Here is a 27525-nt window from a genome sequence, read left to right on the forward strand (position 1 = left end):
TTGTGTACCTCGCAGCATTAATGTCCACACATTAAAGCCTCCTCTTAGACAAAGACTGGCTTCTCTGTGCTGCCTCCAAACTCCAATCAAGAGTCGACTTATTTTTGATCTTGAACTGCTTGTATATCCCACCATTAGTTGGAAAGAACGTAATTTGGAACAAACCATCAGCCCAAAATAAACTTGGGAATGGCTCCAAGCTAAAGAACAGCAGTAACAGCAGCTTAAGTAGCCCAGATTACTGGTTGTTCAACATATTTTGAGAAAGCAGCTGGTGATAATGCATAGCTACAACACACAGACGATTGTCTGTAAAGCTCTGCGTAGGACAACCACGCAGGTCGCTCCCAATGCCGACTGCCACTGCACTGAACACAGGTCTCGCTCACCTCCTGCCCCGTGTACCAGGTTTGCCTCCCTGTGACTTTAGTTCCAGTTTTGGGAAATGCACAAAGTTGAAGGATCAGTGTTCTGATGCAGTGGAGGACATCCAGCTCACATTACAGAGCCACAAGTACACACGGACGTAACAGGCCCTTCTGTAAAAAGCAGCTACACTGAAAACAGTCTGAGAACTCAAGTCTGATCTGATTAGAGATCAGCTGAAGATAAAATCAGGTGAGGCTTTTGATATTCAGGTATCTGCTCTCAGAACTTTCTGATCACCCCTCGTGTACACACTAATACATTTATCATGTTTGATTCAGCGCACAATGACTTCACTCTTACTTTGAAAGTCCGGGTCAACCAGGTCAGGTTGCTGCTGTGGCATAGAGTTGTCTCAGGTTTTATTCCCTGCTTATTCTAACTGAAACTCCACCTTCTGGGATTGCAGCTGCAGCAGACCTTGTGGTGGCACCACTTCTCCACCCGCTGCAGGTTCTACATGTGGGGCTGACCTCCAGCTTGACAGAACAAGGACTAGCATCACCAGCTGCACTGGAGATGGTGGAGGAGTACGTCCATGAAATGAAGACCCTACTACAGCAGCAGCTGATTGGTGCTCCACTATTTATTATCACTAATTAAAAACGGTATCATTTACTAACTAATTTAACAAATTGTTTAACATCTACACGCAGATCCTGCCTCACCATCGCAACAAAAATGATCCAATTCTCTGGGAAACACATATTTGTTATATGGATGTCAAATTCTCAACTATGCAATCACTGATTTTAGTTTTTCTTTAATGTGCAAATCTAAACGCTTCAGCTCACCTCACTGCTGACAGAGCTGTCGCTACATTTAGCCACTTTTCTGACCCTTTTTGCTTCGTCTTTCCTAAAAAGACTGAGCTAAAAGTCTATACACTCTCTGAAGCCTCTATACTGAGGCTTCAGAGAGTGACAGACGTGCTGCGGCTTTTAGATTCTGTCAGTATAAAGTACCTTGAGGCCCCTGATACTGCGATATGGCGCTCTACAAATAAAACTGTATTAAATTGACTGCAGAAGACAGAAAACTATTCAGGAGAGTCCCAGTTTAATATTCCCACAACTTGAACCAAACATAACATTACTGTAAGTCTTCCGAAATGACCAGTTCTCACATTTTTATCTCCTAAATCAGATTTTTGCTTTTCTTTTCATGTGCTCATGACTAAAACTCTGCTTGGCTACTGTCTGTTCACCTGCAGTGGGTGAGGGTCTCGAGTGCTGTTCTTTGCCAGGCTGATCATCTCTTTGATCTGGACAAAGGCGAAGGCAATGGTGACCCAGGGGGCACCGGAAAGCATCCAAGCCGGTCTGTTCGGGTCCTCCTGATCCTCCTGATGTTTAGTCTTCCTTACTGGCAACAAGGGAGCCTGTCGCACTGGGGCCGGGCTGCCGTCGGGTGCGTGACTCTGCACCAGGTCGATGGTGGCGATCGGGACTGGACTGGAGGGCACAGGGATGTTCTCTGCTAGCATTTTGTCCTCTGGAAGAAGGTGCAGAGGGAAGAAACACGAAACGACGGGCACAAAAATATAGATTTTAAGGATCTGAATGTGTATCATGTCACAGCAAAAGCATCAGTTAAAACAGTTTGTTCTGCTAATCTAGAGCAGGGTATTCCAGACATACTTTTCCAGTTTTTCCTCCACCTCTCTTGGTCACTCTCCAGAGCTCATGAACACCGGTGAGGGTTATAATGTAGACCTACTGGTAAATCAGGAGCTTTCCTCTCGATCAAAGCCCTCTCATTACCACATTATCTGTAAAACTGCACCAATCCACGTCACTCATGAACATCCTGACACACTTAGACCCAACCCCAAGGGACAAACCCAGCAAAAGCAGTGGAAACATGACCAGCTGTGATTCAACATCCGGCTCAAAATATCAACAGGAAGCACAGCTTTTGTTTACTGCAGATCACATAGTTTCAGCTTTAATTTTTAAGCTGCTCCTTTATCCACAAGGGGCTAAGGTCAAGGCGTTAGTGTTTCCTCCTGGGATCAAACCAGGAATCTTTCACTTGTTAGGCAAATCTGTACACCTCAACACTATGGAGCTACTTTTCATCGATTTCCTTTTAGAAGGTGATTATTATGCTGTGTTCTTACACTTCTTATTAGACAAGATTAGTTAATGCTTTAGTTTTCTAAATATTGCAGACACTATAAACCTGCAATCTACTTAGTGACATACAAAACAAGCCTAATGTGCATATCTGCGATCTTGTTTATTTGTATGCATTTTTCCCACCTTTGCCTTCAGTGTCTCCGGTCAGACACTGGATGAAGGAGAAGATGAGGAGGATGACGAGGGAGGCCATGCCGATTCCTCTGAACGTCTCTGCAGCACCTGCAAAGCAAACAGAGAAACCATTAGCAAGGCAAACTCATATTTTTCCTGTGTTTCCTACCCTAAAGCAGCTCAAATAAACCACTTACACTACACCGGTACTGCATTTAAACATTAGCCAGTGTGCTGCAAGGCAATTTCCGCCTCACGTGCTCGTTTCATACCAAAATAATTGACGAATACTCCTCCGACCATGGCTCCGCAGCCGCGACCCAGCCCGAGGTGCAGCCCCTGCAGAATTCCCTGCGCCGACGTCCTGAGAGCCGGCGGGACCGCGGCGCTCAGGAAGGAGATACAAGCTGCCCAAACTGAGGCATGGGTCACACCTGGAGGACAAACAGGGACATACAGAGGGTCACAGCTGAATCTGGATCTAAATAAACTCAAGCATCCTGATGTAATCAATTAACTCCAACATCTCAGCTTTAGAGTCATTACATCAGCAGCATGTGTTGAACAAAAACAGGCAGAGCCTCTGAAATTATTATGTTTTTTAACAATTGGCCAGATTTTCAACTTAAAAACACTTTCAGTCGAAAAAACGTTTGCTTAAACATTTCATCACAACATTTAAAGTCAATGTCATGAAGTGTGGATAACTTTCATTAGTGGACTATAGGGCACATTTGAAAAGCACAGATGCAGAATTTAAACTATATTAAAGCTATTAACACCCCTATTAGCAGCATTCATATTAGCAGACCTGCATGAGTGTATGATATTAAACATGCAGAGTGTTGCCTCTATAATGCATTTGTGTACCTCGCAGCATTAATGTCCACACATTAAAGCCTCCTCTTAGACAAAGATTGGCTTCTCTGTGCTGCCTCCAAACTCCAATCAAGAGTCAATAACCTGCAGATATTGACTGCTGCATTCCTTCTTATTTATTTTTCTATTGTTATCTATTATCTAAATCTATTTCTAATTCACCTTTTTCTTCCTGGCCCTTGAGTAAGTGAATTGCTCTACTGTGGAATTAAAATAAAGTCTATGAAAATTTGGCTTTTCATGCATTGCAAGGTCAAATATCACAAGTTAAATTATTTGTCCTTACTGACACTGCCAAGTGTCAACCATTTGTGGACTCTGGAGAATAAATAAATGCTGACATATATGTTTAATTAACCTGCAGTGACAGTTTTATTTCTTCACCTCAGCTCAGCTTCCTCTCTGCAGACCAGCTAATCGCATCGAGGTAAAAAGCAGGCTGCCTCAGCCCTCCCTGTTTTTACACCGCATGTGTTGCAAATGCTAAATATACTTTTAGACTTTTTGAAATTGTGTCATACTCAGCGTAACGCTGGACCAACAGGTGGAGCACTCAGAACTGAAGCCCCGATGCAGCTTTCATGCGTTTATTCTGCGAGGCTTAGGTGTTTTCTCAGGGCGGATGTCTCATGCAAACCAGTGAGCCACAGAGAGCAGCTGTTCACTGCTCAAGTCTTCACTGTAGTTTTATTGTATACACTGCATTTCTCACCTTACTTTGCATTGCTTAAATAAAGTCAAAGATAAATTAGAAATACAGTGTTAATAATCTGGGATGCCAATTCATATGGTGTGATGGGAATATAAATATAAAAAAATATCAAATTAATATATAATAAAAATATTTTAATATTGAATAGAATATATATAACTATTAAAAACAGAAAATTAAAAAACATAAAAACACAAAATAAAAAATACAATTTAAATAATTATATTTACAAAAATACAAATAAAAAATGGAAAAAACTTAAATAAAAATACAAAATGTATATCTAGTAAAAAAAATGTTTTAAATGTATGCATAAATCCGTGTTGCTGCTAACTGTGGCTTTAGTTTCCACTAACTGTGAATCTGAAACTGAACTGACTGAGTGAAGACTGAAAAGCTCATTAAAGTGAACATCAGAAAGACTGAAGACAGATTACTGCTAAGTGTTCTGTAAACCGCAGCAGCTCCCGAACAGGAAACAAACCGCTCATAAACAGAACCTATGACATAATATAATCAGTCTTTTCCTTTTTAAAACTGATCAGCCCTGTTTTGAGAAAGCTGCTGCTTGCACAGAAAAGCCAGCGTTCATTATCCGGGCTGAAAAAAGTGACACATGGTTTGCAAGTTTGCATTCGACTGATTTGTGACTCCGAGAAAGAGGACTTTTTCTGTTATTTTCAAGTCCGGCAGCGCCCTGCACTTGTGCTTTCTGACAACACCTCTGTTGATATCCTCTCTGTATGTTGCAATGCTGCTACAATAAAGGAAATAACACAGAGCAATACAGATCGTGCAGTTGAGAATCGGGGCCGTTTCCCTTCCCTTCAGTTTTTTTCTCGTACTTTACAGCTTTCTGTCATCTGCTGCAGCCCTGACAGCCTTCTGCTAACCAGCGATACTGTAGGAAGAGAAACGCTGTCTGATAAGGCGCCATGCTGGACAAACAAAGCCATTTCCTGGCCTGCCCTGTCCTCTGGGTCCTGAAGTCCTAATACTCCCTGCAGACACAGACAGAGAAAGGGTTACCTTGAAGGATCTCCATGGGCAGGACGATCCAGGCGTTCTCCAGGTAGGAGATGTACAGGTAGCGAGCTGTGTTGCAGGCCAGCCCGATGTACAGCACTCTAAGGAAGGAAAGAGAAGAAGCATGAGACTTGTTGCAATGAATTACCAACTCAATTCTGAGCTGTTGTTTCTTTGCTTTAGTGATGTTTGGTAAGACTGATATGGATTTTTAAATCCTAATAACATCTTTCCAAGGACTGAAGAAATGTCTTCAACTGTTTCTATCCTGTAAGCATCCCGATTCTTAGTTTTACTGGAAGTATGACCATTAGGATGAACTGGTTGTGATAAGGCCACACCTTCAGTCAGTATAATCGTTCATCATTTGAATCTTTGTTTAAGCTTTGTTCTTTTTTTTTCCACGTCAGCAAAGACAACAAATTCATCCTGTAACTAAAAATGAGCAACAGTTCGTCTGGATCTGCTTGCCTTTCTTCTTAAACCCAAACCTGCTGCAGTTTGGGTATCAGACAAAAATAATTTGTCCTATTTAACTGTTTCTTTATTGCAATAAATATTGAAGTTATGATCCAATGGTACAGAGCATAAATGCTGAAAAACTGACAAACACTCAAGCTGGTAAAAAGTCTTTAAAGTCAGCTGACTGAATTATCCTGGTGGTTTTTTGTTGCTACAAAAACAGGAAAAAGTATTTTAGTTATACGAGCCTGTATTTAACTGGTCGCCTCATTAATCTTTCTGTTCTTCTTCTGTGGTGCTGTTCGTACCCATCAAGCAGGCTTTGTGCTGCTATTTCGAGAACAATACAGCACACACGCACCGAGTTCATCGCGCTCATCACCGGGATTATTTTAACGTTTGCTCATCAGCTGAAGCGTTACTGAACACACAGACACACTCTGTTCTCTGGGTGTGTGAACACTGAGCTCGACAAGCTCTCTCGCTGAAAACAACGTTACAGGGAAAGGTCGTGTTGTCAGCATTTCCCAAAGATAATAACAACGAATGAGAGCTGTTAGGCCTCAGCCACACAGGCCTAGAGATTGGACCGTCAGTCCTGGCAACCTCTGGCTGATGGGGAAAAATGTGTATCCCCAAACTGGTTGGCCACCTTTATTATGAAACTAGTTATAAAGTTTGCATGTTCTCCCCCGTGTTTGCGTGGGTTCTCTCCAGGTACTCCGGCTTCCTCCCACCGTCCAAAGACTTGCACTTAGTGGGGATAGGTTAATTGATTAATCCAAATTGCCCATAGGTGTGAATGTGCGAGTGAATGTGAGTGCGAATGGTTGTCTGTCCCTGTGTGTTGGCCCTGCGACAGACTGGCGACCTGTCCAGGGTGTACCCCGCCTCTCGCCCTATGACAGCTGGGATAGGCTCAAGCGCCCCCCGCGACCCTGAAAAGGATAAGCAGACGCGAATGGATGGATGGATGGTTATAAAGAGCGCGCTGCACCAAAAATCTTGTTTCGATTGCTTTGGTTACGTGGATGACACCAAATAGTCTGCATTTCAAAAACATTTCAAAGGGGCACAACTCCTTGTATGGGTCGCTTCATACTTCTCACAGCTTCACGACCGCTTAGAGAGTAGCTGGCAAGTTTTTGCAGACAAGTCGGCATCTTCCATGCAAACCACAGGCAACCACAGTAAAGCAATTACAAAGAGGTTTTTGTTGCAGCACCCTCTTTGCGCCCAATATCAGCATTTCCTTCTCTCTCTCCCTCTCATATTTTAAAGAGTATTCAAATGAAGAAGTATGAATTAAGTTGTGATGATGTTTCAGGCTGCCTTGTTGTCTGATAATGATCTAAACCTCCAAAATATTTCAAGTGTTACAACAAAGCACAGAACAGAAACTTTAAAAATAACAACATTAAATACATAAAGCTAATATGTCTGATTTGGTGTGGTGGGAAACTGCGATAATCCTCACAAGAAAGTACATCTTTAGATTCTGGACATTGCGAGTTCAGTCCGTCCTCTAAGATGGACTCCATTAAGTGCTAAACTGAGCCCATCTGAGCAGTAGCAGATGGTCTCTCTGTGCTAACAGGTCGGTTTAAAAGGGTCAACACATTAAACCTTCAGCCCGAGGTCACTTATTGACGTGCTCTCATCGGTTAAAATGAAAGCAAGTGACCACCAGAGAGGAAGCTGCTGCTCAGACGTTGCAGTGAAGCAGGAAGTGTGCTTACTAGACAGAGTCACATCCTGAAAACACAGGAAGATGAAGAGCGTGTTTGCATGAGACTGAATATACACACACAGAGTCACTAATGCAGATTAAGAGGAAACAGACAGCCTGTGGGCCTGTAAAGGCTGTAACTGTCTTCTGTGAAAAGGTGCTTTCAAAAACAGGTGAAATGTTCTCATTGCTTTAAAATTTCTAAAGGTTTCAATGCATATGAACAGAAAGGAGCTACTGTTAATATATTTAACCTGTGTGTCTGGATTTTACACATAATGAAATAATGACACAGCAAGCTGCTTTTGATTGGCTAAAATGAAACATGGAAAATGGTATTAGGCTTCACAGCTTCAAGAAGCAAAGATGACTTCCAAAAACATTTCTGCTAATGCTTCTAGTCACTTAAAAATCTACCATCAGCTCTGAAAGTAAACTAAAAGTCCCCAGTGTGATCACAGAGAAAGTTAAGGTCTGTCACGTCAACGCAGCCGTATGGTGGCGAGGAGAAGTTCCCAAGGCGCCAATTCTGGAAAGTGCTTACAAGCGTGGACATCTGTCATAGGACTGTATGAAGGAGGAAGATGCTGATCTGATCTGAGGAATGAGTTGGATCAGAAAAATGACAAACCGACCCTCAAACAGCTGAAGCTCTCCCTCTCTATCAGCTTCCTACTCCTCGTCTCATGTTGATGTAAAAATTTGAAAACTATTGCTCTACAACATTTAAAATCTGAGATAGCGAGCAGCTGGATGGTTTTTCATCCTATTGTTGCTTTTTTCCCTGTTTGTTGACATTTATGGCGGTGATGTGCCCGATTTGTCTGTCCGAGGCACTGAAATCAAATAGCTTCTGATCTGTGTCCGTGTGAAAATCCCCACTGATGTCTTGCATAAGCACCTCTTCATAGTGAGCATTCCTGTTCAGTTTATTTATATTTTTGCTTCTACTTTAAAGTTAAATCAGTCTAAATATTCCCCAGTTTTAATCTTCTAACTCCCAGTGGAGTAACAAAGACATTACTACTTTCATGCCCTGTGTTTTACTCATGTACTAACTTATATTACATGCTGTATTTTTGTTATTCTAAATAAAGGAAAAGTGAAATGTGTGTAGTTTAAGATAATCAGCAGCCTTGAGGGGAATAGAAATACTCTGAAACATTATGAATAAAAGTTTCGTTGCTAACTGGAGGTCTGGTAACCACAGTCAGTCATGTCAGTTAGAGTCCCACTATTTTCACTTTTTGCCAGTGAACACGTGAGTAAATTCTTCTCTTTTGAGGCCTCTAAAAGTAAAACAGAAAGTACTCCACGTCTGACACCAGAGAAACGGTGCTCATCATTCATTATTCAGTTACATTATAGACCTTGTCTAGCTTCTACGACTGCCTCATTTTGTCTGAGTAATTGCTGCATGCTCCCAACTATCAGTGGCTTCGTACGAGGCTTTTGATTAATGCGAGGAACAGAAATAATAAATACACCTGCTGGGCATGCTGATAAGTACTTCAGCTAAATTTGCTCCATCTTCACCTTGCGTAGACTTGAGAGCTCTTTGAAAGTCAACAGCATAGATGGATCTGTGAAATCTAACCCCTTGTTCTCAGATGTCGAAGCTACCCGAAGGGTCCGACCCTGAATTCAATGGCCGCATTGTCCCAAAGAGGAGCGCTCACTTGTCACGGCTCTGACACCAAACACAGCGAGGCGATGACTGAACTGTTTGGACCCACCATTAATGCTATGAATGCACAGTTTAAACGGTTGATCAAGAGTTTTTGCTTTTAAAAAGTCTTTAAAGAAAGCATGGAAGTTGTTTTTGGTCATTTATTTGAGAAGATGGATTTTTTTTTTTAAACAGCTTACAGATTTCTTTGATTTAATGGTGGAAGAGTTAGATCAGAGGCAGCTGAACACGAGGAAAAAGGAACTCATGCTCCAGCAATGGTAATACAGATGAACTGGCTCTTTAAATAGCCCAGAAGGAGAGATAGTACTGTGTATCTAAGGGGGAACATCACCTATGTGAAACCTAACAGCATGATAATAAATAATTAGTAAACAATTCATTACTTCATTAGTTAATTACCAGATGTTTCTGTCTTGGTTCCCATGATTATCAAAAACAAAAATATTTGGGACAAAAAAAGTCAGAAAAAAGTTCAAAGTAAACGTGATCTCCAAGCAGCCTTAACCTCCTCAGACCTGGCGGCCACATATGTGGACATCACATTTTGGGTTGTGTAGACCAAAATACGAAATTTTGCTCTACAATAATAATAATAATAATAATAATAATAATAATAATAATGGATTGGATTTATATAGCGCTTTTCAAGGCACCCAAAGCGCTATTCATTCACTCTCACATTCACACACTGGTGGAGGCAAGCTACACTTGTAGCCACAGCTGCCCTGGGGCAGACTGACAGAAGCGAGGCTGCCATATCGCGCCATCGGCCCCTCTGGCCAACACCAGTAGGCGGTAGGGTAAAGTGTCTTGCCCAAGGACACAACGACTAAGACAGAGAGCCCAGGGATCGAACCGGCGACCTTCCGGTTACAGATGCGCTTGCCTGAGCCACGGTCGCCCTACAAGGGCCTGATATCCACTTACGAGGACATTATACTGCCACTGTTCTATCAAAATTATAACGAATGTCTTCATATGTGGATCTCATTTATTTTAGGTTAAAAAAAAAAAAAAAGATCTGCTAATTCTTTGTTTTTACATTCATCAGGTCCCAATCAGCCCAAATAGCAAAGAAAAATTAAAGCATGCCATGAATGAGTTTGGGTCTTAGGATGTTAAGGAATATCAACACAGGAAGCAGCTAGCAGCAACATACAACAGAAAATGTCAATGACAACAAGCCACACAACCACTGACGACGCAAAGTGTGCGAAACCTTTTAAAATTTTTAAGCAAGCGACTAAAGAACCACCAATGAAAGTGAAGGATACACTGGCAGTGAGAGAGTGGTATTACGGTTAGCCAGGCAAGTGGAACCTGGGATGCTCTTTAGCGACCAGCTACTAACTGATGTGTGATGAGAAAATCTCTATATGTAGGAGCAGCTTTGGTGCTTTGTAGTGTTTGTTCTTACCTGATGTGTCCCACGAGCTCGATGAACTTGTGGCTGGTGAAATACGCAGCGAGCTCTGAGATGTGGCTGAGGACGGAGCAGACCCCAAAGAGCGTGGTGGTCCCGCCCAGGTCCTCCAAGTGCCAGTACAGGAAGCTGAAGACGAAGCCGTAGCCAAAGCCCATGAACCAGGCGACAAAGAGGACGGAGCTGTAGCGCACGCTGCACAACAGCTTGAGGAGGTCACTGTAGTGGAACTCCTGGGTGGTGTTGGGGTTGCTGGGGGTCTGCTCTGAAGTGACTGACTCCCTGTCAGTGTTCGCCGAGTCCTCCACCACCTCTGGAACTTCCTGCTGGTATTCACCGCCTTTCTCAAAGTAAAACTGAGTGGCCACAATCAACGCCACACCCATCAGAACACCAAAGACAATGAAGGCGAGCTGGTAGTTGTGAAGGCGAAAATCGGGCACAGCGCAACCAGTGCCTTCAATCGCCACGGTGATATGAGTGTGGTCAATCCAGATGCCCACCAGCAGCATTGCCAGACCCCAACCCAGAGAGCCCCACATCCTCTGCAGGCCGTAGCGGTCGCGGGCTTTACCGAGATACTGCAGGGTCACCGTGTCCACGATGGTGACGGCGGGAGCGCTGAAGAACTCGCCCACGATGATGACAAGCAGGATGAGCAGGAAGATGGACTCCACCTGGTCCCTGTTGTAGATGATCTGGTACTTTTTCTCAGGTGCTGGAGCAGAACTGGTGGTGGTCTGCAGAGTGGTGTTTGGTACGAGCTGGGTGGTGTTTAGTAAATTAAATGGAGAGTATGTTGTGGTTATGTTGGCATCCACACTACGTTCGAGCCTGTGGAGCACGTGGGAATGCTCCACATGCAGCTCCAGTACGTTTCGCCGACTTCTGGTGTGGTTGGTGGAGTTGCTTGGTTGTGTTACGTTATCCTGAGGCTGGACCGTTACCACGGGTGGAACAGGCGTGGAGAGAGAAGCTCCCTTTTCCTCACATATCATTTCCGCAGGTTTGACAAACCCGATGCCGCAGTTGAACATTAACCAGCACAGAACGGAAAACAGCAGCACAACTTTTCCTTTCTTGAAACGGTCCGCCACTACACCCCAGAAGGGGGCGCTGCAAAATTCAATGAAGTAGCGGATGCCGACGAGCAGCCCGCTGCGGCTGGCTGACATGCCAAGCTGCTTGTAATACACGGCCAGCAGGGGGTGCAGCGAGCCGTAGGCGGCATAGAAAAAGAAATAGAAGACTTTGGAGATGAGGAGGTGGCTGTTGATGCGGAGGCACGTCCTCTCGCAGCAGTCCATGGAATTTGGCTGTGAGGCCGCCACTGCTGCCACCTGATCACGTGCCATGTCAGAGCCGGGTCCTGGTGGCGCTGTGACAGCCTCTTGCTGGGCCATGGAGAGGGTGTTGAATGGCTCAGCGAGGACATACTTCCTCTTCTGCTCCTCCTCATCATCTGTCAGGATGGCAACCTTGTCGTCGGCTGGCATATCTGGAAGATAAGGAAATGAGGGTTAGAGCAACGCCAGAGTAACCAAATGAGGCTAAATTCATCCTGTAACTACTTCACTGTGAGACATCATTAGTAGTTTTCTGCTAAAACATAAGTTATACCAGAAATCTGCTCATAACACCCAGAAATAACCTGAAAGATTAAGAGAAATGTTTTAATATTAAATATTTTTAAAACAGAAAAAGAACATTTGTGGATAACTTGTTTGACTCCGAGAGAAAACAATAAAAAGAGCAAACCTTGATCACGACATGTCTTTGTATTTCTGTGAAAGGGCAGAGTTCTCTGGAGACTTTCCAAAAACAATACTTGTCTGACTGTGGCCAAAATCAAACAACCGGTATAAATAGATCTGCCTCTGGAGGAACATTTAGGCAGTTCTGAATACTGTAGACAAGCTGCTTTAAAAAAACCATCTATTCAGAGTGGCATTATGGAATATTAATTTAAGGATTACGTCATAAACAGAGCTCCTAACCTGAACCTATGTTGGGTAATATAATCCAGATTATGGCTGCCCTCTGCCACCCCTGTACACCATCACCAGGTCCTCCTGTCTCGGGAAAGCCAGGACCATCAGAGGTAACCCCTGCACCCCACCCACCACCTGTTTGACCGGTTGCCCTTTGGTAGTCAATCAGGTCCCACACCTCCAGACTCACAAACAGCTCCTTCCCCTGAGACGTTTGGACTGTCAGCTAACACCGCACCCCATCCCTGCACACTCACCTCACCAGCCATGGTCTGAGTAGCCCTCATCATTCAGACCACTAACAAATGGACTCTATACTCAGACCAAGTCCTTCGCACTACTGCTATGCTCTTTGTTCTCTAACATGTAGTCATTTTTGATCTACACCTGGTGTCAAATACAACCAAATGGTTAAAAGCTATCAAGTAATCTGGTTCCAGATGGGACAAAAGTCTCACAGAATCTGAATTTGAAACTCTCCTGGATGTTTTCTTGATTACATAATCTATAGATTATGTAATCTATAGATTAAAAGAGTCTAGATCTAGTCTAATGTGGTCCAGGAGCCAAAAGAAAAAAAAACCCTCTTTAATCACATGTTTTGTGTTACAGACATGTCAAACTGTTTTTCAAAACATTTATTGAAACGGTTTGGTAATGAATGATTAGAACAGTACCAAGGTACATGGTACATGGTCTAGACATGGTGTCATGAGGTCTACATGATAGAAAAACTGTGAATCCAAGCATTCGGAGGTAGAATAAAAGGTTCAAATAGTCTCATTCTGTGTTTTAAATGGCCCTGACGTGTGCTAGGTAATATAATCCATACTAGAAGGGGCTAAATGTGTAGAGTATTGTCCAAATTGGTAAAAAGCAAAGAAATCATCATATTTCTGTGTCACAGTATTCACATATATTAAAACAATCTGTACACTCTCCCATGTCCAAATTAAATCAGTCTAAATGGACGAGTTCCTGGTACTATAATCCGACCTGTGTAACGTCAGTGTTTGTGGATGTACTTTGAAGGTGCTGATATTTTGTTTTTATACAAAGACGGCCAGGTTAGACTCCCTGACGGTCCCTAAGCCTTACTTTGAGGTCCACTTGTGTATCGTGACAACAATAAAACTGAAAGCTGAGCAGCAGTCACCAATACAGATATTTCAGCAAACATACGACCTCTGGAGGTCCTCAGACCTCAGTTTGTAAGCCGTCCATCTGTCAGTGATGGTCTCCGCGGAAGTGTCAGACATGTTAAACAAAACTACGGGTTATCTAAATTGTATAAAACAAACCAAAGTCGGAATGTTTAAGGGGTAATTTAAGGAAGTGCTAAGGAAGTGCTGGCGCTCATTTAAACCCGGTTAAACACAAAGGAAGTGTCTCCGAATGTCAGGATTTCTACCATGTAACCTAAATTAAACGTTTTAAACATGTATTTCACGAGACTTAATTTAAAATAAAGGACAAATTTAACGACAACGCAAACTAATGTTCTTACCTGCTCAGGTCACCGCTCCCATTAAACTATGACTGCGCAGTTTCTCTTCAATTTTCTCTCTTCTCCTGCGGACATTTTTCACAAAAACCGTTCAAACTACCGCTTTTATTTTCTGTAAAATATTTATAGTCTCCGACATAAGTTCATGTTTTAATTCGGGGGGAATTTCAGGTCTTTCTCGTCTCCGCCTGTCTTTGTATTGAGAACAACGGCAGCTCGTCAAACCGGAGCTTCCACCTGTCCAGAAAACAGAGACGCCGCGGTCAAGCCCGCCATTGGGACCTCTACGACAACAGGCCGAGACTTCCAAAATAAAGCTCATGCGTATGCGCTGCCTTATTCAGTTTTATTAAATTGTGTTTATTTTTAAATTATTGAATAGTTTGGAGTAATTCCTCTCAGAAATATAAAATAATAACCTTTAAATTAAATTTCACAATTAAATGAAAGACTGAATAAAGTTCATTTTTGTTTTTCTATAATTTACTGTTTGTTTTGTTTTTGAATTATTAAGTCTAAAAAATGTTGTAATCTGTTCAAGGAACACATAATAAAATGTTACCATAAGCACATTGGTACAGTATTTAGAAATAAGGGGAAAACAGTTTAAAATTAGAAATTAAACATTTCTTAGTGGATCTTGGGGAAGAAATTGTTTTAGAAAAGTTAACATGTTCGGTTTTAGAAAGTTGAAAAAAAACATTTGTTCATTTTATTTAACAAAAATGTTGCTACTTTTGTGTGTTTTGTGAGCCTACTTTTTTCAAAGCTGATGGCACCGTTGTGCTTTTAAGTTTTCGTCACATCCGGTAGTTGCCAGGTGTAAATTCTGGCAACTTGATACCACAAAGCGACTCCGCCTAAACGTCTCCAGTGCCTCAATTAAAGGGGAAAGTGCCATTAATCGCAGTCAAAACATACAAAAACACAGCAATAATTCATTTTTAAAGAGACACAGACAGTTCAAAATGACTGTAGGACTCCCTGAAGGCTTATTAGTCTACAACAATAAAACATTTTTCACCATAAGGAGCATTTTGCATCTTTCTTATGATCAATATCAAATTATTATCCAATAATCATACAGAAACTCTCTTGTTTAATGCACTCATGCCCAGTTTTAGAGGAGCTGTAATCAAACCTTCCTCTTTAAGAGGCTTCATATTATAATTTAGCTGTAAAGATCATGAACTGTGTAAACTGGCTCTATTGTTAAGTCAGAAATGTTCCTTCATGATCACCATCAAGTCTGAAAGGTGTCATGTCGTTTTCCATTTTTCTTTGTGACAGAAATTAATTGGTTCAAACACCGTGACAATCAATGAGATGGAAAGGACTTTATTTGTACACCTTCTTTGCTTTACAGAACAAACAGAGCAAATGCAGAAGAGCATAATTCATGCCGTATTTAACAAAGGTGTAAAGACAGGTGGGTGAGGACTGCTGGCTTTAAATACAAGAGCAATGAGAGTTCCTGGAAGGCATCATAAAGTTACATCACCAGGAAACCACACACTCCACCCAGCTGCTTGAAGTAAATAACGTCTCATGTCACACAGTCATTTTCAGAGCAGTAAAAATCTGTACCTGAGGAGCTGTAGTCATACACACTCATGATTATTGATTTAAAGATGGCCATACCAAACTTAAGGCCATACCACCGTGAGCACACCTGATTTCATCTGATCTCAGAAGCTAAACAGGGTCAGGCCTGGTTAGTACTTGGAAGGGAGCCATCTCTGATTGCTAACTCGGAGGATGTTGGTCTGCTCCAACTTTCCGAGTGGGAAATCCAAGTTGAGGGGATGTTCCACAAAAAATTTCCAATTAGGAACTTGGAATTTCTGACTTCCAACTAATTCAGGAGCCCGGTATAAGCCCCAGCACACATAAAGACCCCCGCATGGGCACCTTACAGCCAGCAGCTGCAACCATTGGAGTGAGAGTGTGTGTGCAAATGTTAGACAAGGTGCTTAGGCATAGAAAAAAGCACCTGTATGACTGTGTGGGTAGTGTGGTGAATGAGGCTTGTGGTAAGAAAACACTTTGAGTGCTTAACTAGAAAGCAGTCTATGACTACCGGTCCAAACAAATGGCAAAGGTCATGCCTCTTTGAAGAAAGGTGGATTGACTGGTACTTAAATAGTGCTTTCTACTCTATTTGGGCAGTCAAAGTGCTTTCTTAGTGAAAGCCTCATTCATGCATCCACACATGTGCTAAGCTAACAGTCAAATAGGTGCACTTCAGAGTTCAGCATCTTACCCGATCTACTTCAACATGCAGACTACAGGAACTGTGTATGGAACGGGCAACCTTCACGATTAGCTGTTAGCCCACTCTACCTTGTGACCCACAACCACTACCACAACAACAACAGTAGTAGAAAAAATGGGCTTTGTTTGGTGAAGTCCTGTGAAAGCTCCAGCAACAGGAGATTGAGGACAATTTTGTCTAGCCTTTCATGCTCTTGAAACTGCTGCAGAAAAGATAGACTGTAATGGATTATCTCTAATATAGCTGTCAGTCAACTGGACCTTTTGATTGTGCTTATGCTGTTGGTGCCTTTTGGAGCATTTTAATGCAATGATCTATTATATATATATTGCTAAATGGTTGTGGAAATCACTTATGTTCTCTGTGTGTCTGCAGGCTTACCCGCTGGCTGGTTTTTGTATAAATCTATCCTTGAGCTGGTTCCCGCTTATCTGTGTGTATACATGTGTAATCAGCAACCTTCCCTTCAGTCATAACAGACATGCTTTAAAGGGCGTTTTGGGAGTTTTTCTGGGAGGGAACCCTCCAAAGCTGGGAGGAGACCGTGGGGAAGAACATTACTTGTTTCAGATCATCAAATACATTTAAATAATAGACAAAGATAACCCAAGTATGAGCATCTACCCCCCTCCCCACGCACACACACACACACACCCAAGTTGACTCTGAATATAGCCTTCCAAAAAAATGTGGTTACTCAATGTCACTAGTTACACCCAGACCTGATTACGACCACACCAGTTGAATCAAGAAAATAAAATTGAACCTGATTTCAATATTCTCAAAAAGAAACACATTATGTCATGATCTAAAGAAACAGCTGACAATCAAAGTCACTGACATCTAACAGTCTGGAAAGGGTTAGAAAAAGAACAAAAGAAACCTACACAGCATTTCATAAAAACAACATCATAGCAACAGTCAAACATGGTGGTGGTAGTGTGATGGTCTGGAGTTGCTTTGTTGCCTCAGGACGACTTGCTGTAACTGATGGAACCACAAATTCTGCTCTCTACCAGAAAATCCTGAAGGAGGATGTCCGACCATCAGTTCATGCCCTGAAATCCTCAGTTAAAAACAGATTTGTTGTGACCACAACCCAGCTTCACATAAGTAGAATGCAATGAATGGATGGATGGATGGATGGATACAATCTCTGCTGCCTTCTTGGCCAAGTCACTTTTGAAATACAGGTTTTTAATCTCACTGAGGCTTCTATCTGGACTTTTTAAACTCCACTTCTAGTCTAGTTATGAGCACTCTTGGTTGAAAATACTATCAGACTACAGTGCGAGAAAAGAAAGAGTGATATATTTAAGTCAGAAACAGAAGTTGCTTCAGTAGTCTGACTCGTCTGAAAAGTCTCCCTGCTGCGTCCAGTGGAATCCCTTCTTCTTCCTCCTCCTCCTCTTTCTCTCACCCATCAGCATGGCAGCCAGCAGGGTGATGATGACGGTGATGGTTATGATGAGCACAGTGACGGTCTCAGCAATGCACAGCTCATCATCCACGTTTATCAGAAGGTAGCCCTGGAGGTCAGGTGGCGAACTGCATGTCAGGTTGTAGTAGTCATCCAGGAAGAGCCGCTGGATGCTGCGCAGCTTCCGGAAAACTCTCTGCAGGTCACAGTCGCAGTTCCAGGGGTTCCCCTCCAGCAGGAGGTGGGTGCTGTAGGTGTGGATGCTCAGGAAAGTCTTGAAGCAGATGGTGGTCAGCTGGTTCTTGGCAATGTTGAGTAACGTCAAGCTGGCAAGTGGCTTGAAGACACCAGTCTCCACCTCACTGATCTGGTTTCCGGCCAGGTTGAGGACTTCGAGAGAGCGCAGCATGGAGAAAGTGCCACTCCTCAGAGACGTCAGCTGGTTGTCCTGCAGGTGGAGCTGTCGGAGGAGGCTCATTGAGGAGAACGATCTCATCTGAATGGTCTGGATGCTGTTGTTGGTCAGGTTTAATCGCTGGATGCTGTCCAGGTGCCGGAAGGTCCGGCTGCCCAGGGTGGTCAGTCGGTTGTGGGACAGCTGCAGCTCCCGCAGTGAGGCTAGGCCAGTGGAGAATCCCTCAGAGAGAGTGGTGATCTGGTTCCAGCTCAGATCCAGCTTCTGGAGGAACTCCAGTTGTGAGAAGGCCCCATCCTCCACCACGCTGATGTTGTTGTTCTGCAGCAGGAGTACCCGTAGTTTGCGAGTGGTGTTGAAGGTGCGTTCGGGGATGATGGAGATCCAGTTGTCAGACAGGTCGAGGAGTTCAGTGTTGGGAGGCACTCGGCTGGGGAGCCGTGTGAAGGAAGCCCTTGAGCATATGGTGAACTTGAGGTCTCCACGACAGTCACAGCCCTTCTCACACCCAGAGCTGTGAGACCTGCAGGATGCCTCCGTCACCAGCAGGAGGAGCAAAACCAGCTTCATGATGGCTCTCTGAAACAACAAGGAAGGATTTTACCACTCAGTGACCTCTTTCAGGACTGTGACATGGATACGCAAATCTCATACTGTCCAGGAAATATATATAGATTTAGTTTGAAGATTTGTGATTGTAGTGATTAGAAGAGGAAAAAAATGAAGCATTATGTTTCAACTATGTTTTCAACTTTTTACATTTTGAACAAAGAGTAACCCTTTAAACTCTTTTGACTATTTTTCTTTGCAGAATTGGTAGGGTTCATTTAAATTGGTTGGTTTCCAGTCACGGTCCTGGCTTTTATGCATCATCCGCTTTGGCTTAGGCAAGGCCAGTCCAGAAGTTTAATGTGAGGCTGCTTTATCCATACCAAAACCAGTTTTGATGTTTGTTTGGTATCATAGTCATGTTAGAACACCCAACTGTGTCCAAGTTTTAACTGTCAGGCTGTTGATTTGAGGTGAAGTTGAAGAATTTGGAGCTAGTCCTCCTCTATTATATTATTATTATATTATTCCATGAAATTTGTTCAGCTTACATTGTACCAGTACCACTGATAGCAAAACAACCCCAGAGCATGATGATATCACCACCATGCTTGACAGCTGGTATAGTGTTCCCAGATTTGAAAGTCTCACCTTTACTCCTCCAAACATACTTGTGGTCAATGTGGCCTACATCAGCGGGCGTTTGGTACTGGACCGTGAGAGTTGAGATGTGAAATTTATGGTTTTTAGGGTTTTTATCGTTAACTCAGTTTCCCTGGGTCTTTTCCAGTGTTGTAGTTGTGTGGCTTATTTTGAAAGAAATTAGGCATTACCATAGCGACCAGAGAGCATTAAGGGGCAGAGAGGAGGAGGTTACTCTCAGTGTTGTCGGCACTGCTAATAAAGTTACACAATTACACAGTGAATTCGCGTTTATTATTAAATGTACAAAAAATCACAGTTTTTGTCTTGGTCGTATCATTTTATTTTGTTGTATTTATCCGCAACACCTTAAAGGCCGGTCCGTGAAAATACTGTCTGACATTATACTGGTCCGTGGTGCAAAAAAGGTTGGGGACCGCTGGCCTAAATAGCTCAATCTTTGTCTCGTCTGACCATAAAGCTTTAGGTGAGTGTATGTACATATTTGAGCCTGTGTGGATTAGAGGAAATCCAATATAAATTCAAACTTGTGCAGCCAATTCTTGTTTTTTAAAGTTATTAAAAATGTATCCTGTACAATCATTCCCCGCCTGAAAAAGACAGTTCAAAGAAATCATTATAATACCAAAATTACAGTTACATTCTTGCCCATAAGGAGCAGATGTAAATTTCTGACTACAGCTGTATATTTCTGTGTTTCTGACGAATCGACATTTTTAGAGAAAAACAACCAAACAAACAGATAGCTGGAGATCTCTACCTATAAATGCTGTTGCCTTCATTTGTTCTTGAATGTACAGTGAGTTAGACCTGAATCTTCTTTGTTTTTATAAAAGTTGTAAATGCTGACTAAAACAACTGTGGGAAAAAAATAATCCTTTTTTTTTTTCATCAGGAGCTCCTAAACCAATCTTGTGACCCTGTGTGGGAGCTCGACTTCAAAGCATAAATCCACTAATCTACAAATGACAGCTTTCAGCAGGACTTCTTTACAGCGCTGAGAATTTAAAATTTTCATAAAGACATATGCAGTACTATCTGTGATGAGATAAATGAGAAATCCAGCCTAAAAGGCTAAGAGAGAGATCCACTGTACCTTGATGACACTGCAAACTTTTTAAAGGTGAATTTTTAGATTTTCTCATTTAAATTCATTCAAACTCATTTAAATATCCTCCAATCTGATCTATGGGTCAGGGAAAATATTCCTTTATTGTAAAAAACAGCAGTCAGATTTAACTAATCATCCATTTACAAAACAGATGTTTAAAAATCTGAGATTTCCCCCCCACATTCAATCACAGCTCTGCCATTCAACCAGGGCTGTTTAAATGAACATCCATTTAAACACCACTGGGTGTTAAAACCAAATCAGACAACTCTAACAGAAACAACAAAAACCCTTTACTAACTGTCCAAATAGACAGACCACCTTTGCCATAAAGAGGTTGCGCAGGAGTAACAACGATGGGGGAAAGGAGATCACGAGGCAACACATGGGGAAAAAACATGAACATTTACAGGCGACAAAGAGGAGGACAGGACTATTTATACACCGAGGGCTGATTGAGGAATCACTCAGACAAAAGAAGTAAATATAGCACAGGTTCCAAAAAACTCTAACCCTCAAAGTAAAACAGGAACTAGTCAGAGACAAAAAGAGTTGCATCAACTATGAAGACATACACAAGAGGACTGGAGGACAAAGGCATCAAGCGTATGAGACACAAGAAGAAAAAGGTCAACTTTATACACAGTTAGAACTTCACTAATACAGAAAGTAATGCTCAGTAAAACCTAAACTGAAACGCAGACTCACTTAAAAAAAAAAACCTGAGTTATGCCCCACTCTCATTAGTCTGCAAAGCCAGATTGGGTCGCGCCTGGGCTAATCTGTCACATTGCGTCAGAGATCATTTAAATAAGAGCAGCTCTACAGAGTTAAAGAGATGCTGTAATTACACATTTTAGAAGGTTTAGTTATACTGAAGCTATTTTTTTTATTATTTAATAATGCATACTGGACGTCTGAAGCCTAAGAGGTTTTTATCTTTTAAAATGTTCAGTAGTTTTGATTTAATTTAATTCTTAATATATTTTTTCACTTTTGCTTTTTGGTTGCAGTGCTATATATTATTTTGCATGTCATTTTTCCTAATATTACAACACTTTTTGTAATTAAAAATATAATGAGAGAAAAAATAAATAACTAAAAAGTTGCTGATTAGTTCTGGAGAAATTTTGCAGTAAAAACACAATTTTTAAGTGAGCTTCTGCCCCTAGTGGGTAAAAAGGCACTGCACGTGGACCTTTGGAAGTAATTAAAAGTTAGTATATTTAAAAAAATCTAGTTTAACAAATCCACTGGATATAACAGGAATCTCTTGGTTTTCTGACATATTTTCACTATTTTCCTGAACTTGTGTTGCAGTATTTGAATGAGAAATAGGTGCAGTGATTCATTTAGTCTTCGGACAGGGTTCTCCATTTTTACAAGATGTTCAAGATATCAGCTTTTTCTCCCTGTTTCCCTCCTTAAGCATGGCTTCCTTCCACTAACACCATTTCTGAGGCTTCAGTGAACAGTAGATGAAGGTCCAGGTGCATCTCTCAGGTCCTGCTTGTTTTGTATGTCTCAAGGACAAGACTTTCAGATACTGTAGATAGTTTTCTTTAGACTGAGACTTGTTCTTTTGTTATCCACTTTTGCAGTTTCCTCAAATCTTTTAAGGTCAGACTGCACACCATGCAAGTTTTCAGCTAAAAGCTCTCTGAGAATCACCTTCTGTCAAAATTCAATTAAAGAAATGGGAAAAAATTATGTTTTTAACAAACAAATAAAAAAAACATTCCTCCAATAACGGTCAGTTACAAGGACTGAAGTAAAAGTGAATGAAAAAACATCCAATGTACAACATAAAACTGTAAAAACTATCAGAGAACTATTGATCAAGACCACTTCAAAAAATGACAACAAAGTCTGGCTGCTTGGAAGCAAAATGCAAAGACATGACAAGCTGTGGCCGTCGGGAGGCTAAAGTGAAGCTGTTGATGGAGAATCACCATAATTAAACTAACTGACAAAAATATTTATCATTAAAAAAAAACATGGAAAACTATTTTTCATCTTTGCCTGATGTGATGATCAGAGTTGTGATTAAAGGATTTTGGGAGTTTTCCCAGAAAGATTTCCAGGAAATAGGCTGCTGACTGTGGAACTGAAAACTATTCAAACATCTGCCTGCAGGTGCAAAACACAGAGTAAAAAACAACAAAAGTCCTTTTGTGCAAACTGTCAGACTTTGTAAAGCCATCAGGGGGCCGGACTGATTCGTCATAATTTAGTAAAAGCTGCAGCGTCTCTGCACTACTCCTCTGAAATGGACAAACGTGAATTCAGACGTCATGTCAAAAGTAGTCTGATAGATTTTAATAACAACAGAATTTGAACATAAATCCTATAGAATAGCGCACCGAGAGGTTTAACAGCATGTTATAATACCAGAGAAGCATCACTGCTCTCCTGTGTCACCAAACTGATTTTGTTGATAAAAACAAAAAAACTAATAATCATCTATTCATTAAAAAAAAGGAGTTTATTGATTACAGATCTGGGAATGAATAAAGTTCATCTGAGTATAGAAAACTGGGTGCAGCGAGAAAGCAAAATCACATACATGACTCGAGCACTCTCACAGTTTTAAAAAAGGGTCCCCATCAGGGCGACGGCAGTAAAAACATCCTTTAAATGAAACGAATGCTCAGCAGACTCATTCACTATGTTGTCCTCTAATAAAATTATACCTGAACATGAGAAATAAGAAGAATGAGGAGCAGATGCAGCCTGTGAGATAAAAACCTCCAAAAAGTCTGTGTTGTCTGACCGTAACAGAACGGTTTCATCTTACCAGCAGCTGCTGCTCCTGCCTGCCCCTCCGTCCGTCTGTCTACCTGCTGACAGTCGTCAACATCCAGCCAGCAGCAGGTGGAGAGTGGACGTGATGGAGCAGAGGGAGGGGCGGGTCTTCACGGTCTGGAGAACCCGGCGAGCGACAACACAAAGACAGAGTGATGGAAAGAAACACAGAGAGGGAGGGAGAGGAGGCAGGACTCGTCAATTATTCACCACGCAGCGCTGTTGGTGTGCTGTTGGTGTGTGGTGTGGTGTGGGTGTGGGTTAGGAGATGGGAGCTTTAAGAGATTGAAGCCAAACTGGGCCACAGAGCAGAGAATTAGGAGGTCTGGACAGATTTGATTGACCGCAGGCGCCGCTGTGTTTATCTCCCCGATGTTCCTGCATGTTTACAGCAGGGTTCGTACACACAGCTGCATTTAAGTGTGGAAAAAAATTGGATCATCAAAGAAAAAATGGAAAAAATATGTTATCAGTTGTAGTATTTATCAATATAACCACCCTGAGGAGGCGTCGGTGCATCCACATACTGACCATATACCAAATGAAAAGAAAACAACTGAAAACAAACCGAAAAGCAAAAAACTCAAAACTAAATCAATATATAAAGAATCTGTTTTCGAGATTTCGAGATCAGATGTTCCATCACAAGAAAGGGTGATTTGTGTGCTTTCATGATCAGTGTCTGCGTCTTTTTAAAAAACTGGATGCAGAGGAAATTGCAAAAACACTCTTTGCGGATTTGCTTTAATTCAGACACACTGGATGATTTTCCAGCATGAACAGCCTGTTTAAGGTCACGTCAAAGCTTCTCAATCTGGTTTAACTCCAGACTTTGACTCAGCCACTCCAAAACCTTCATTTTGTTTTTTTTGGAGCGAGTCAGAGGTCGACTCGCTGGTGTGTTTCTGATCGTTGTTCTGCTGCAGAACCCAAGTGCTCCTGAGCTTCAGAGCATGAACTGATGGTCGCACATCCTCCTTCAGGATTTTCTGGTAGAGAGCAGAATTCATGGTTCCATCAGTTACAGCAAGTCGTCCTGAAGCAGTCAGTCCACAGAACATTTTCTCTGGGTTGATTAGGTGTTCTTGGTAAATATGACACCAGCCTTTGTGATCTTTTTGGTCAGCAGTGGTTTTCTCCTTGAACTCTCCCATGGAGACTATTTTCCCCAGTCTCTGTCTTTTTGTTGAATCATGAACTTTGACCTTAACTGAGGCAAAGGAGGCCTGCAGTCCTTTACATTTTGTTTTGTGACCTCCTTGATGAGCCATCGAAGCTCTTGGAGTAATGTTAGTCCATAGCTTCACCACTGTTCCAGGTTTCTTCTTTGTGTGGATAATGTCTCTCACTGTGGTTCACTGAAGTTCCTGAGCCTTAGAAATGGCTTTGTAACCTTTTCCAGACTGATACATGTCACTGATTTTGTTTCTTAGCTGTTTCTTTAGTTCGTGGCCTGATGTGTTGGTGTTTGAGATCTTTTATCCTGCTTTACTTTGTGAGACAAGCTATTTTTTGGCTTGGGGGTTTCTTTGTCTAATTTTAACATATGTTGATGGGTTGAAATATGCACGCTTGATAAATATGCAAAAAAAAACCCCAACTAAACTAAGAAATGAGAAAAGGGGGAAATACTTTTCCATTCCACTTTATTCACAGTTCACTATAATTTATATACAACGACTCAGCAAGTTCACTTCAATAATAACCAGAACTCTGCAAAGAGCAGTGCAAACTATCAGCCCCAAACCCAGCAGACCCAATGACGCAGAGAGTGATTTAACCCAGTGAACAAAAACAATACAATTTGAGCTCAGGTTTCTCTCTGAAAACAGTAATTCAGGTCAATGAGACAAGGACGAAGGAGCATCAGTGTGTTTTGGTATGAGCGATAACGCCCTCAGGACTCCCATGATGTCCTGAGGACTGAGACTCAGGTGGAGCAGGAAAAGAGCTGGTTTTATTTTCATTTAAAAGCCAAACAGAGTTTGATGTGGTGTGCATTAACCTCTATCTTGTTAGCTTTTAATCTGCACAGAGCACCAGTTTGGGGATTTTAAGAAGTTTTATGTAACTTGATAGATTCACCAGAGGTTGAAACTTCGGAGATGATCGTCTGTTCTCGATGTTATCAAGGTGGATCACGTTTTAAGCTGCGGAGTAGATTATGTTCCAAATGAGACATAATCATGTACCACTCCACCACCTAGTGACCAATCAGATCTGTGTAAAACAGCGGCACCGTTCCTCAAAGTGCCCTCAAACTTCAGAGTCCAGAAACGATCACATCAAAAATCTCTGTAAAACTTTACTCCCATTTGTTTCCTTCTGAATAAAAACCCAGAATCTTTACCAAGAATCTTACTTGATGATCTTATTTAAATATTCCAGGTATTATTGTTCATAATGAATACAATAAAATCAACAAATACACTTTTTTTCATTCATATATTTATGAAAATACAACAACGACTACGTCTGTGATCACTGTTAAATCTCCTCTATATCTAATTCTGCTATCAGTACTTCCTCTGTTCCCAGTACACAGTACTACCAGTACCAACACTCCTTTCACCTATATTGAATTTACTTTCACTTCCTCCTTGTCTCACAAATGTGTCCAGCTGATTGGGTGTCTGTGTTAACAGCTGTCAGACTATCATGGAGCCGGAGGATTACAGTAAAACAGAAACCCTGACAGTGGAAGATGAAGATAATCCCTGAGGAGGAGGATTAGCTTTATATTCTTCCCCTGCTGTTGCAGAGAGGAACATTAAAGTCGCTCTTTATTTCACTAACCAATTTAGTTTGATTATCAGTATTTTTCCCGAGCTGCTGTGCTCATTTTTCCTTATTCTCTCTTCTTTTGGTAAATTGCTTTCAAACGGTGTTACAGCCATAATTTCTTTACACTGTATTCATTATCTGCATCAGAAGCTGTAAGTGAAACACGCTGTGATATTTACTGAAGGCTGTGAGCAGATCTGGTGTAGTTTCTGCTGCTGGCCACCAGAGGGCGAAGCAGGTCTGTTAGAAAAGGATGAGACCGCAGGCGGAGCAGCAGCACGAGTAGTAATGGTTCTCAAAATGTGGCTTTTACGTCAATAAAACTAAAATTGGATCCTTTTTAAATTTTTAATGATAATTTTATTGATCATGATGAAAACTGTGGGCTGGTGGGAGTGAACGTTTTTGGCTTTGAGTTTGGTTTAGATCAAGCATCAGCCTCTGGGGATGAAAAATTAAAAGAAGCTGACAGAGGTTGCAGTTCCACTAATCACCACCTGGGGTTCGTTAGTAAACAAACATTTTTACAGCCCAATGTGAACATTTGTTTTGGCCTCTATTGATAGCTTTACTGAAACTCTTTCTTACTTAGGACCGATTAGCATATATGTGTACTTGCATGATCTTCTCATTTACTTGAAGGATGTGGCTTCCTTGGATAACTCTGTGTTCAATCGTCTTGTCCAAGTGTGATAATGTCCAGCTCCAAGAAAACCAACCTGATGGTGTTCAAATCTGATCTTTTATACAAAGAGCGGTCAGCTGACATCATGTGCACTAAGAAAACCTACTGGAGCTCATATTAGAAATTATTGTGAGTTATGATTCTTTTCCCTGAGCTGAGCCTGTATTTCATCCACCTGATGAATCCCACTGTAACCCCTGACTGAACGCTATTTACCTTTTATGTGTGGAGGTAAGGTCACCCTCTACAATATAGGCAGCAGAAAATAGTTATTTTTTTTAATTCACTTTCGCTGCTTATGTCCTACATAACAGGTCAAACCGAGTTAGAATTTAAAGTTGAAATAAATTTATCCTCATTTATTAATATTACTTTATTATTATATTAATGCAGCACAAGGTTCAGTTAACTTAACAAAAAGTTATTAGACTACTTTTTACTTTCTTACTTTGAGGACATTTCAGAGCCTGTACTTTTTCACCTTTACTCGAATAAAAATATTTGCTTGAGTATTTTTTGACACAGGTATCTGTACTTCTATTTAAATAAAGAAAGTCTCTAATTTTAGCCACCTCTGGCTGGGAATGGGAGTCGTAGCACAAATATGGCAGCCTCAGCAATGAATCAAGTCTGTTTTAGTTGATGCCTAAGAAGACTAAAACCAAACAGCTTCAAACACCAAACCAGCGTTCTTAATGTCCTCAGCCTGCAGCAC

The 27525-nt window shown here is 41.6% G+C and overlaps 2 protein-coding genes across 4 annotated transcripts in view; both read right to left on the minus strand.

Moving 5' to 3' along the window:
- LOC102296358 (major facilitator superfamily domain-containing protein 6-A) overlaps positions 1 to 14395 on the minus strand; it is a 22324-nt gene extending 7929 nt beyond the window's left edge. Inside the window, exons 1-6 of one of the 3 annotated variants that reach the window (XM_005919919.3) lie at positions 14104 to 14392; positions 10600 to 12103; positions 5302 to 5399; positions 2954 to 3115; positions 2691 to 2789; positions 1634 to 1920 (exon numbers count right to left, since the gene is read on the minus strand). In XM_005919919.3, coding sequence (XP_005919981.1) covers positions 1634 to 1920; positions 2691 to 2789; positions 2954 to 3115; positions 5302 to 5399; positions 10600 to 12101 — 2148 coding nt within the window. In that variant the 5' untranslated portion in view covers positions 12102 to 12103; positions 14104 to 14392. Of the gene's footprint in view, positions 1 to 1633; positions 1921 to 2690; positions 2790 to 2953; positions 3116 to 5301; positions 5400 to 10599; positions 12104 to 14103 lie in introns of all 3 variants that reach the window. The other 2 variants (XM_005919920.3, XM_042219873.1) reach the window with 2 other exon arrangements.
- Positions 14396 to 17242: 2847 nt separating this feature from the next.
- LOC102296856 (insulin-like growth factor-binding protein complex acid labile subunit) lies at positions 17243 to 23495 on the minus strand. The gene is given in 3 exon segments (XM_042219875.1): positions 17243 to 17768; positions 17770 to 18792; positions 23334 to 23495. Coding segments are annotated over 2 exon segments (1158 nt in total). The 5' UTR covers positions 18784 to 18792; positions 23334 to 23495; the 3' UTR covers positions 17243 to 17624.
- Between the last annotated feature and the right edge of the window lie 4030 nt (positions 23496 to 27525).

The sequence above is a fragment of the Haplochromis burtoni genome, unplaced genomic scaffold (genome assembly GCF_018398535.1).
Source record: "Haplochromis burtoni strain Fernald_Lab_line unplaced genomic scaffold, NCSU_Asbu1 Contig_39, whole genome shotgun sequence".
Taxonomy (NCBI): Eukaryota; Metazoa; Chordata; class Actinopteri; order Cichliformes; family Cichlidae; genus Haplochromis; species Haplochromis burtoni.